The sequence below is a fragment of the Eumetopias jubatus genome, unplaced genomic scaffold, assembly GCF_037043125.1.
Source record: "Eumetopias jubatus isolate StellerSeaLion01/CBP00866 unplaced genomic scaffold, mEumJub1_p1.0 scaffold_10, whole genome shotgun sequence".
Lineage (NCBI taxonomy): Eukaryota > Metazoa > Chordata > Mammalia > Carnivora > Otariidae > Eumetopias > Eumetopias jubatus.
In genome coordinates, this window is record NW_028274816.1 from 92,071,357 (window position 1) to 92,084,266 (window position 12,910).

At 39.8% G+C, this 12,910-nt stretch overlaps 1 protein-coding gene across 1 annotated transcript in view; it reads left to right on the forward strand.

Annotated features, from left to right (window-relative positions):
* The window catches only part of ABCA6 (ATP binding cassette subfamily A member 6), a 59,020-nt gene extending 47,008 nt beyond the window's left edge, over nucleotides 1-12,012 (forward strand). Inside the window, exons 28-39 of the mRNA XM_028112894.2 lie at nucleotides 645-736; nucleotides 1,441-1,561; nucleotides 3,071-3,188; nucleotides 4,307-4,398; nucleotides 4,857-5,035; nucleotides 5,702-5,777; nucleotides 5,851-5,945; nucleotides 6,606-6,725; nucleotides 6,906-7,046; nucleotides 8,376-8,455; nucleotides 10,441-10,496; nucleotides 10,629-12,012. Coding sequence (XP_027968695.1) covers nucleotides 645-736; nucleotides 1,441-1,561; nucleotides 3,071-3,188; nucleotides 4,307-4,398; nucleotides 4,857-5,035; nucleotides 5,702-5,777; nucleotides 5,851-5,945; nucleotides 6,606-6,725; nucleotides 6,906-7,046; nucleotides 8,376-8,455; nucleotides 10,441-10,496; nucleotides 10,629-10,730 — 1,272 coding nt within the window. The 3' untranslated portion in view covers nucleotides 10,731-12,012. The remainder of the gene's footprint in view (nucleotides 1-644; nucleotides 737-1,440; nucleotides 1,562-3,070; nucleotides 3,189-4,306; nucleotides 4,399-4,856; nucleotides 5,036-5,701; nucleotides 5,778-5,850; nucleotides 5,946-6,605; nucleotides 6,726-6,905; nucleotides 7,047-8,375; nucleotides 8,456-10,440; nucleotides 10,497-10,628) is intronic.
* Nucleotides 12,013-12,910: the final 898 nt, after the last annotated feature.

Sequence of the window (12,910 nt, forward strand, 5' to 3'; positions counted from 1 at the left end):
TAGGAGGGGCACAGGTGATGCTGGCTTGTTCCAGGGTCAGCCAGGAGGCCAGTGTGGTGGTGGCCGAGTGACCAAGGGGAGAGTGGTACAAGAGGAGATCATGGAAGTCACAGGGTCCAGTGCAGGGTGGACAGAGGGGGCTACAAAGAGCAGTCTCGGTCACTATAAGAACTTTAACTTTCCTTTGAGTCACCGAGGAGTCATTGGGGGGTTTTAAGCAAAACAATATGATCAGACTTATTTTTTAAAAGAGTACTTCTAGTGATGGTATTGAGAATAGGTGTTTGGGGCACAGGGAGAAGAGGAAGGAGACCAGGTAACAAGGTGTTGCAGTATTATAATGGGAAAGTATGATGGCCTGGACCTGGGTGGCAGCAGCACGGGCAGGGGCGGGAAGTTGGGTTCTGGGTAATTTTGAAGGTAGAGCAGATAGAATTTGTTGACAGACAGGATGTGGATTGTGAGAAGAAAGGAGAGAGGTGCCACTAAACTGGATTGTCATTGTACAGCTGGATTTCTCCCCTGATTTGTAAAAATGTTTCCCATGTATTTTACTTGAAGACAAAGACCACCAATTTCATGCAGATGTTTAAGTAATATTTGTGAACTTATGCCTATATATAACTGTTTTTCTTTGCTCCTAGCCTTACTTGCAGGCTTTGATATTTGTTTTTATCCTAAGATGCATGGAAACAAAATGTGGAAAGAAAATAATGCGAAAGGATCCTGTTTTCAGGTTGGGATAAAACTTAATTTCGAACTTAATATCATATTTTAACGTTCCTCCATAGTGGGCTGCACTACTGACCTGTTCATGTGGATTGATATTTATGACGTAAGCAGCATGCTGATTTTCATGATGATCCATGGATTGCTGCTGGCTGACTGCCTGGAAATAGGACTCTCAGTCAGAGTTCTGCCACGAACCAGTGGAGGGAGGTTTTCAGTTCCACAGAAATTTAATGAACACCCAAATATGCCATTTTCCCATCTAAGATGCTCACACATCCTTGAACAGAGGAGATAGGACAGAAGTGGTCGAGCAACCTACCATAGTTCAGAGTGTTCCATAAGGTGGACATTATACAGGGGCTGTCGGAGGGGCAAACAGAAAAGATGCTGAGGGCAAATGTCTGTGTGATTAAGATGGGCTCAGAGTCAAGAGACAAAATGTAGGTGACCTGGTTTTTAAAGAAGCAGCAGTAGTTGCCAGCACATTTGTAAGTGTCAAAGAGTCTAACGAGGAAGAATGACAATAACGAGAAAGGGATCCTGGTGTTGGGGATGGGAATTTTTGGTAAAAGCAGAAGCAGTATTCACAGGGCCATTACCATCACCAGCGTATGGAGAGAAAGGATGGTAAAACCACAGAGAAGCTGATGTGGGGGATATCCTCACTAACTAAAAAACCCTATGTCCTACATTTCATTTTCTCCACAGAATTTACCCCCAAAGTAGAGGTGCTCGACCTAATCCTGAAGAACCTGTCGATGAGGATGAAGATATTAAAGCAGAAAGGCAAAGAGTAGCAGCTGCCCTGACCATTTCACACACAGACGAGGTAGGAAAGCAAGTGACATGGGCACGGGGGGGCTCAGTCTGTTGGGCGTCTGCCTTCGGCTCAGGTCATGATCCTGGAGTCCTGGGGTCAAGCCCCACGTCGGGCTCCCTGCTTGGCGGAGAGCCTGCTTCTCCTCCCTCTGCTGCTCCCCCCGCTTGTGCTCTCTCTCTCGCTCACTCTCTCTCAAATGAATAAAAATATAAAAAGAAAGAAAGAAAAGCAAGTGACAAAGTGGATGTTAATGGACCTATATTCAAGAACTATCAAGAAGAGAGGTCGATATGCTGGTTTTCATTTCGAAAGTTTGGAGCTTGGTGTATTTTCATAATTCTTAAATATGGAGGCACTTCTTTGGAGTATCCTGGAAGCTCAAAGGAACACACTGAACACAATGGTTTTATTGTTCTTTAGAGGAAAATGGGCTTTGATAAGTAGAGCTCTAATTTCAAAACCAAAAATTTCTTGAGTTGGAGAATTTATGTGAGATTTGTTAAAAATGCTGAATGGGGATTAAGATTTGAAGGGTTATTCTTTTGTCTGGCTTAGATGTTGTGATGTGCCCATGAGGCTAGACCTTTCTGGGAAGGCAATGAGCCAGTTTCCATGAAGCTGTACTGTTTTATTTTATTTTTTTAAGATTTTATATATTTATTTGCAAGAGAAAGAGAGAGAGAGTGAGTGGGCACAAGCAGGGCGTAGGGACAGAGGCAGAGGGAGAAACAGACTCCTGCTGAGCAGAGAGCCCAATGTCGGGCTCCATCCCAGGACCCCAGGATCATGACCTGAGCCGAAGGTAGATGCTTAACCGACTGAGCCACCCAGGTGCCCCTATACTGTTTTACTTTATTTTATTATTTTTTAAAAGATTTTATTTATTTATTTGACAGAGAGACAGAGAGAGAGAGCACAAGTAGGCAGAGCATCAAGCAGAGGGAGAGGGAGAAGCAGGCTCTCTGCTGAGCAGGGAGCCTGACGCGAGGCTTGATCCCAGGACCCCGGGATCATGACCTGAGCCAAAGGCAGACACTTAACTGACTGAGTCAACCAGGCGCCCCATACTGTTTTATTTTAGAAGATAGATTTAAGAGACTTAGAGATATTGTTGACATCAGTGAATGCAGGTTATATTTGAAACAAGCAGTATAGATTACTGTCAGTTTAACATATACTTCGTTTTGGAGCACCTGGGTGGCTCAGTCCATTAAGCATCTGACTCTTGATTTTGGCTCAGGTCATGTTCTCAGGGTGGTGGGATCAAGCCCTGTGTTGGGCTCCACGCTCAGTGGGGAGTCTAGTTCAGATTCTCCCTCTCCCTCTGCCCCTCCCAGTGTGCTCTCTCTCTCTCTCTGTCTCAAAATAAATGAATAAGTCTTTTTTTTTTAATTTAAAAAATAAAAATAAAATATACTTTGTTTTATGATATAGAGTAAGAAAATTTTCAGTAATGAGAACATAGGAACATAAAGTCCCTGAAGGTTAAGAGGAAAATCACACTGTCCTCTATTCCAGAAACCTGTCATAATTGCTAGCTGTCTACACAAAGAGTATGCAGGTCAGAAGAAAAGTTGCTTCTCAAAGAGGAAGAAGAAAATAGCAGCAAGAAATATCTCCTTCTGTGTTAAAAAAGGTTTGGAAGAATCACTTAATTTTATTCACCATTATTTCAGAAATACCCACTGAACATCTCTGTTATAGGCATCATTGTACTTGCTGAAGCATGCATGCATGCATGCATTCCTTCATTCAACATATATTTCTTGAGCATGCCAGGGACTGCTTTGTGTTCTGGAATATAATCATGACAGAAATAGGAAAGTCCCTGTCCTCATGGATTTTACCTCCTAAGAGAGGGTCAAAAACCAAAAATATCTTATCAAGAAAAGTGTCAGGTATCACAGAAGCAAGTTCTGTGTGGGGCATTCAAATGTGTAGAATGACATGAGTGACTTGGGGCTGCATTCACTTAGGGTTCGGGAAAACCTTTCTGGAGCAGTAACATTTAAGACATGACCTGAGTGATGAGAAGGGTCTCCATCTATGTGAGCACGCAGAGATAAGGACACCCAGACAGAGAGAAGAGCGAGGGCAGGAACTCAGAGCTGGGGCTGCCTTTGGAATGATCGAGGCGTGAAGAGGCAGTGGATGCATCTACAGGTGAAGGGAGGAAGTCCCAAGAGGGGAGCAGGGCCAGATTGGGTCCCGCCTTGTGAAATACAGCAAAGGGTTTAGATTTTTATATCAAATTAGTGGAATGCCACCGGAGGGTTTTTAGCTAGCTTTTTGTTACCATTTAAGTTTTGAATAAATTGACACATTGGCTATTGTTTGTAAATTTGGGTGGCAGACAAGAGGCTAAGTTTATATCAGTTCAGATGAAAGATGATGGTGGCTTGGATGCAGGTGGGGGAATTTGGGATGGAGAAAATGTCCCTGACTTCCCAAGTTTAGGAATCACTTAAACATGTACTCAGCACATCAGCCATCTACTACCAAAAAGAATCTGGCCCATTTTTAACTGAAAAAGTAATCTGGAAAACAAAGGACTTATTGACATCAAATCCATAAGCTTTTCACTAATATTTCATATAATTATGGGAGTTAGAGAACATGGTTTGGTGAAATGGATTACATATAAGTTAAAAATTTCAAAATAGTACTGAGGGGTGTACATATCTCAAAAGGTTTGAAGAAACAGGTTTAGGATAATTCACTTCCCAGATTGATAATCCAGTGATTCTCTTTCAGGTGAAATTTTGGGATTGCTAGGACCCAACGGCGCTGGTAAAAGCTCATCTATTAGAATGATTTCTGGGATCACGAAGCCAACAGCTGGAGAGGTAGTAAGAAATGACACAATGATTTTCATTCACAAAATAGACATTTCATGATAAATATAGGTTATATCTTTGTAAGACTCTACCTTTAGTAATTTAAATAGTTTTCTATAATAAATATGAATTTCTATCATACTTATTGTTTTAGCTTTTTAATTTTTGTGTATTTATCTTTTTAATTAAGAATTTTTATTGAAGTACAATTAACATACAGTGTTATATTACTTTCAGGTGTACAATATAATGATTTCAATATTTCTATCACTTGCAACAACATAGATTATAAAGGGTATAATGCTAAGTGAAAGAAGTCAGAGCAAGACAAATACCATAAGATTTCACTCATATAATGTTTCTGTGATGCTCAGAAAATTTAGGTATTTAGTAGCTACATGTCAGTTCTTGAGTGTGAGATTGGAGAAAAGGCTACATGTGTTTCTAAAACTGGTTTACTTTCTTAGGTAGAACTGAAAGGATGTGGTTCAGTTTGGGATCATCAGGCAGACAACACAGTCAACTTCCTGGGATATTGTCCTCAGGAGAACGTGCTCTGGCCCACCCTGACTGCGAGGGAACATCTGGAGGTCTTCGCCACCATCAAAGGGCTGAGGAAAGGGGACTCCACCATTGCCATTTCACGGTAAAGAGAGGTCATGTGATTCCTTTTTGTCCAGAGTCAGGGAGGCTATTCCACTGATGATAATTTCACTGATAAAGAATGGAGAGTAGAGGGGCGCCTGGGTGGCTCACTCGTTAAGTGTCTGCCTTTGGCTCAGGTCATGATGCCAGGGTCCTGGGTTCGAGCCCCGCATCGGGCTCCCTGCTCAGTGGGAAGCCTGCTTCTCCCTCTCGCACTCCTGCTTGTGTTCCCTCTCTTGCTGTGTCTCTGTCAAATAAATAAAATCTAAAAAAAAAAAAAAAAAAGAATGGAGAGTAGAAATGATGTCTGCACCTTTTCAGAGAGTGTCCGCAGCAGAGCAGGAATGGAGGGATGGGCGCTGTTTCCTGCATCCTTGATTGAGGGATCTTTAAAAAAAAATAATTGTATAAAATAATTGACAATGTTAAATGAATGAATAATCATGAATAATCACCCCTTTCAGTTCCAAATTCAAAATTCTAGTTATTCTTTAGAACTTTTTATGAGATGAAAAATCTTTCCTGTTCCGAAATAAACTTTTTCTCTTTAATCATGAGTTTCAGAATAATAGTGCCCAGCTTCCCTCCAATGCTGTTAGTCTTCTGTGGGATTACAGTTTCCAAAGATCCCCTTTTGAACTGACATTCTCCTCCTGTTTTCCATCAGATTGGTGGATACTTTCAAACTGCATGAACAGCTAAATGTTCCGGTGCAGAAATTACCGGCAGGAGCCACCAGAAAGGTAGGTGGGATGTTTGATGTTATTCTGAGGGCTGACGTGGTGGCAGGGAATAAGGTGCTTCTCTGCCTTTCAGTTGTGTTTTGTGCTGAGCGTCCTGGGAAATTCGCCTATCCTGCTTCTGGATGAGCCATCGACAGGCATGGATCCAGCAGGGCAGCGGCAAATGTGGTGAGCATAACCCTCAGAGCCACGAGTATAAACCTCATGTCAAAGTTGTGTTTTTAGACTGATCCTAGTTGGGGCACCTAACTGACTCAGTCAATAGAGCATGCAATTCTAAATCTCAGGGTTGTGATTTCAAGCCCCATGTTGGGTGTTTAGCTTACTTTAAAAAAAAAAAATTTTTAATTAAAAAAAACCCTGATCTTGGAAAATCAAATCCACTCATTTCTAATTTAGTGGAGATAATCCATATCATTAAGAAAATAAATATTTCACAAGTAGATTCTCTGATGTATCATATTCATGTGATATTAATGTTAAAAAAAAAACTCTTAAGCATTTTGTTGGAATTTTAGGTCTTGCAATTTGGAGCTCAATTTTTTTAATTATTGAAGTATATGTAACTGGTTTTCTTTTTTTAAAGTCTATTAACTTACATATTTTGTCCATTTCCTTTTCTTTCCCCCTTTACCAAATCTGTCAAATTTGCTTATCCAGTTTTTCTTAGTTTTTAAATTGTTTTTACTTTCCTTTCTAGGATGTACCATTTGAATTAATAAAATCATCCAATCTAATTTCATATTTGTGACTGTCCAATAGTTTCCCTACTTCTTTAAAGAACTTCATTGTGGAAATTTTATACAGAATTTTTTGGGCTCATTTCAGGCAGATGATCCAGACAGCCATTAAAAACACAGAAAAAGTGGCGCTCCTGACCACCCATTACCTGGCCGAAGCTGAGGCCATATGTGACCGCATCGCTATCATGGTGTCTGGAAGGCTGAGGTGGGTGTCTTTCTGGAGGTTCTGCTTGACCCTCAAATCCCTCAGAATCACTGTGAGCACCTGGAGTTCTTCCCGTCAGCTCACTCAGTGATGCCCTTTCCCCTACATTTGAAATTTAAAAAGAATGTAAAAAATTTAAGGGACAGTGTGTTTTCCAACATGTTTCCCTTCTTCCCATAGGTGCATCGGTTCCATCCAACACCTGAAAAACAAACTTGGCAAGGATTACGTTCTAGAACTGAGAGTGAAGGAAGCTGCCCAAGTGACTTGGGTCCACACCGAGATTCTGAAGCTTTTCCCACAGGCTACACAGCAGGAAAGGTGAAGGAGCTTCTGATGATGGAGAAACTTGTTGGCTTTATCCACTCAGTGGTTTCTTTTCTGCTTTGTGAGGACTTCAGGGTGATTTGACTTCCTAATAAGTTAGGGACCTCAAAAACTGATTTATTGACTCTTCCAGATTATAAGAGATTTGGGAGCCACCCAGGAAGCTGTGTCTCCCCAACCCAGGAAGGCCTGGGGACACCTTACATGGGCCTCCTCAGCCCTCCAAGGCTGGGCTTAGAGCAGCACTTGGAAAAATTGGGGGAAAGGAACTTCTCATGCCTGGAACCCATAGGACCACAGCTGGACCCAGGGCACCCTCCACAGACCTTCCTGAAAATATGTGAAAGATGTAACTATTTAAGGTGAATTCCCCTCTTGGAAACAAACAGCAATCATGATTATCAAATAGTCTCCCTCTAATGAGTTTTCATGCCTCAGAATGGAGAATAGAAAGGTGTGTGTGTGTGTGTGTACCTGTATGTATATGTGTGTTTGTGTATGTCTGTGTGTCGGGGGGGGAGGGGGCCAAGGAGGTGGAGCAAGAACTGAATTTGGAATTCCTTGGAGGGATAAACACGCCAAAGAAGCAACTGCTATTTCCATTTTAGCACAGCATAAATGTAATGGAATTATCAAAGTCTACACCAGGGCAAGTAACTCAGTCCTGTTCCCACACTCCTGGTGTAACGATGTAGTGGGAAGGTCATGAGGGGCAAGGCTGAAGGCTCAGGGGATGGGCTGGAGAGGGCCAGGCCTGGAGGTCTAGGGGCATCACACTGCTCTCTGGGAATGAGCTGAGAATGGGCACGAGGTCGTCAGCTGGAAATGGCACACGGAAGCAGGATGCCACAGATCCCCTCTGGCTCCTCCTCTCTTCAGAGGTCAGGGAAGGTTATAGTTAAAGCCTGTTGAACCCTCCCCGTCAGGTCCCTCTCTCTTAACCTCACATCTCCTTTTCCTTAGCTTTCTGGTGACAAGAATGAAATATTGAATGAATTAACTGCAACCTAATTTAAGCTAAGCAAAGGGATTAGTTCAGATGTCTGTGTTCAACAACAACAACAACAAAAGGTTTGCATACACTGAGCATAAATGCAATTATTCTGGATTCTTTCTAGAAGAATTATCTCCAACAGCCAGCCACCAAAGACATTTTAAGAATTTTCTATCAGTCATTTTACTTACTTTTTATGTAAGCCATACATTTATTTGTATTACTTTTATTTTCATCAAAGGAAATTGATGTTAATATCAGTATTTATTTTGATGGTCATTTTCTCCCCTTGAAACTCAAGGTCAAATATGACATTTTCATATTCCCAGGTATTCCTCCTTCTTGGTCTATAAACTACCTTTGGCGGATGTTTACCCTCTATCTCAGACATTTCGCAAATTGGAGGCAGGTAAGAGTTCCCATTGTAAAATAAAACTTTTGAGGAATCAGTTCAGCATCAGGTAATAATTTCGTGGTAGGCAGTTGTGTAATCCATTTTAAAAATATGCAAATTCTTGGGGCGCCTGGGTGGCTCAGTTGGTTAAGCGACTGCCTTCGGCTCAGGTCATGATCCTGGAGTCCCGGGATGGAGTCCCGCATTGGGCTCCCTGCTCAGCGGGGAGTCTGCTTCTCCCTCTGACCCTCCCCCCTCTCATGTGCTCTCTCTCTCTCTCATTCTGTCTCTCAAATAAATTTTTAAAAAAATCTTAAAAAAATAAAATAAATATAAAAATATGCAAATTCTTAATGGTTTTAAGAATTCTAATGGTAGGTAATGGTGGGATTTAACCCCAACTGTGGTTAATCCAGTTCTCTGGAAAGAGATTTATCTTCAGGGCAGGGACTGAAGCTACAGAAAACACACAGCTGATCTTGGCTGGTTCTACCGTGAATTCATAACATTAACCTCACAAATTCACATTAACCTTAGTGGGGGCTGCACTGCCTGTGTGTACAACCCATTTACACCAAGCGTCCTAAATTACTGCTTCACTACTCTTTCCTTCCCTCCTGCTTTTCTCCCTCAATTGATACCCTTGCTTTGTATTTCACTAATAAAATAAAAGCCACAGAAAACCTTCCACCCATGTACCTGCCTCCCTGCGTCTGGGCCATGTGTTCTGCCTTCCTGTTACAGTGAATGAACTGTCTCCTGCTAAGTCCGTCCCCTCCATCGTGCATGACTCCTCTTGCCATTCGACACATTGTCTACTTTTTCTCTTCATCCTCATTTTTCTGCTTTCAACTGGGTCAGTCCCAGCAGCAGACCATCATGGAGTAATTCCTCACACAGCGTAGTGGTGAAGAGCTCCAAGTTCAGTGTCAGCTGGGAGACACTGAGTAAAGCTACTGAATCCCTGCATGTCTAGGTGACCTGTCTCTAAATGAGGGGTAATTTCACTGCCCACTTGGGTTGGGTCATTAGGAAGATTAAATGAATTCATTTGTAAAGTGTTTAGACTTCTACCAGGCTCATTGTGTTTGAGAGAATATGAATCCCCCGTTTACTCCCTCCACTCTGGACACCCTGACTTCCTAGCTCTTCCTAAATGCTACCAGACATGCATACTCCTGCCCCAGGACTTTGCATTTGCTGATCCTTCTTCCTGAAATTCTACTACTTCCAAATATCCGGCTTGTTTTCTCACTTTCAAGTTTCTGCTCAATTCTTACCTTATAACTACGGCCAACCCCAACCATCCTGTTGAAAAAGAGTGCCTGGTACTTCCTGTTTCCTCTACCTGATTTATTTTTCCTCTGTAGTAGCAATCAACATTTCCTTTATCATATATTTAAGTTCTCATTTATTTAATGCCCATATTCCTGCCACTAGAATGCAGAGTTTTATACACAAAGGCAGGGTTTTGTTTTCATTGTTACTCTGTCCCTGGTACCAAGTGTGGCACACACACAGAAGATTCTCAATGTATGAGTGGTGAACTGTGAATATGTGAGTATGTAAATGTGGTTTCCTGGCAAGGATGCCCAGCATCAAGCTGGGCATAGCAGATAAACTGGCTGAAGCCAGTTACACAGAAGCATTGGGTCCTTTCAAAGGGAAAGGAATGGGATTGAAATCTTCCTTGTGTGTAAGAATGTGTCAATCAATTATGTAGTTCCTCAAGGAACTTATGTTTCCCAGGATACATATACTATGTAATAAAACGTATCAAAATGTAATATGAGAAAATTCTCATATCAAGATTAATTTAATTTGTATTTACATTAACTCTATGAGTTTTCATGATTCCTTTCTTTCACCAAACATTTCCTTATTCAGCTTTATATTCTATTTATATTAATAGTGTGTATTTTTATTTTGTATGACTTTGAAAAAATTCTTGGTAATAATTTGTAAGCATCTACTAGTAATCTTTCTTTTTTTCCCCCCAGTGAAACATAACTTTAACCTGGAAGAGTACAGCCTCTCTCAGTGCACATTGGAAAAGGTGGGTCAGCTTTTATGGTTTGTATCATTCCTGTAAATTTCACGTGAAAGTAATTATGCATATTTCCTGTTTATTTTGAAGACAATAAACAACTTGATAATTCCTTTTCCTTCTGCATTGTCTCCTATTTAGGTATTTTTAGAGCTTTCTAAGGAGCAGGATCTGGAAAATTTTGAAGAAGAAATTGATACAACCATGAGATGGGAACTCCTCTCTCCTTCAGACGACTTTTAAAAGTTCAAACCTATTAATTCTTGTGTCATATAAGCCTAGGTTCTATGTAATAATTGGCAGTATGTATAATTTTAAAAATCATTAACATCAATATCAGGGTATATTTTGTATATTTGGTCAACAAATGAATACATGTCAAAATTGTTCTTCCCCTTAAATTTAGGAATGATAATCTGTGATAAAGGCAATATAAAGTATTTGTTGGAAAGTTACCTGAAGACCAGATACCAGGTATTGTGGAAATCAAACCACAAGCTTGGAATTTTCTCTGAAGTATAACTTCAAACGTGCTGTATCACTTTGAAATATGACATTTACTAAGAAATTCCTAGCAGAATTATGAAAGATCTATTCAACAGCCAGAAGCTGCAGGATGGCTGCATGCATTTGGGAGGCCTCAGGTTTAGGAGTTTGCTTCAAAACACAAGTAAAACCCAAGAGTCTTCCTCTGAAACCTTTCAGAAATTGTTTTGAAATTCACAGAGTGAGGAGTCCATTGGACTCACCCATGAACAAGTGCGTGCATCAGAAGAGCATTCAAACTTGTGAAAATAAAGGGAGTCACAACAGCATTTGATCAGATTTTTAAGATTTTGAATGTTACTTCATGATTGTGGGGGTGCTGATTTCTCTCATCAGTAGTCGTCTGTGTACAGTTGACCCTTGCACAACACAGGGGTTAGGGGTGACAGACTCCCTGTGCAGTCAAAAATCTGCATATAACTTTTGACTCCCCCCCCAGAACTTAACCACTAATAGCCTACTGTTGACCGGAAGCCTTCCCCAAACATAAAGTCAATTAACACAGTTTTGTGTTATATGTATTATATGCTGTATTCTTACAATAAGTCAGCTACAGAAAAGATAATATTACTAAGAAAATCATAAGGAAAAAAATACATGTCCTGCACTGTATGGTAAAAAATCCATATATAAGTGAACCCATGCAGTTAGAATCCATGTGGTCCATGGGGCAACTGTATTTTACTGCCGTTTTTAAATCACTTCTTTCTTACGTATGTACATGTACATGTACATGTGTTTTTATGTCTATAAACACACAGGCGTAAATCATTTGTATTACTAAATTTAAAAAAATGTGTGTGAGCTTTACATGTAATTTTATTTTTTTCCTTAAATAATAGTTATTTCATTTTAAATATCACAAGAAAATTTTTTGAAGACCAAGCAGTATTCTTGATGCTGATGTTATATAATTTAAAACACATTGTTATGCTCATTGAAGAATTTTTGTATAATGGAGAAAAACATAGAAATTGAATAAAATTGAGTAAAAGAATCACCACACTTTCTCCATACCAAAAAAAATCAGTTTCTTTTTTCTTTTACAAAAGAATGGAATCACTATAGTATATATAATTTCTTAACTATATGTGCATATTTGCTGATATAACATTGAAATTGTTTTAATTTACTTTTAAACTTATGGTGAAATTCCAGTTTTATATGTTTGTATTTTATTTTGTGTTATTTGTATTTTTTGTTCATTTATTTTTGTGTTTTAATCTTTTTCTAATCCATTTTTCACATAATTAAATATTTTATCTGCATATATTACATATCATAATTATATCTAGAACATTATGTTTCCAAATCTATGATAAATAATCAATAGCTTACTGTTTATTCAGGATGCTTTAGTGCCCTGTAAAAGCAAATTCATATCATAATGAGTTGGGTTTTAAATTATTTCTAAAATTCAAGCAATGACTTCTCCTGTCTTGCTCAAATGTGTAAGATCACAACATGTGTAACCATTTCACATAGTAATATGATGAAATCTTTGCTTATATTCATTATAAGTTATACATTTTCTTAACTGTTGTAAAGTACTGAATAACGAATGTCAGCTGTATAAATATTTTTAAAAGATTAAATTGGACATGGTTTGCTAAATCCATCATAATATGGGTGTTTTTGAAGACTTGGGTTTTTTTTTACTTTATTTTTTTTAAAGATTTTATTTATTTATCTGACAGAGAGACAGCGAGAGAGGGAACACAAGCAGGGGGAGTGGGAGAGGGAGAAGCAGACTCCCTGCGGAGCAGGGAGCCCCATGCGGGGCTCGATCCCAGGACCCTGGGATCAACGACCTGAGCCAAAGGCAGACGCTTAATGACTGAGCCATCCAGGTGCCCCAAGACTTGGGTTTTTATTAG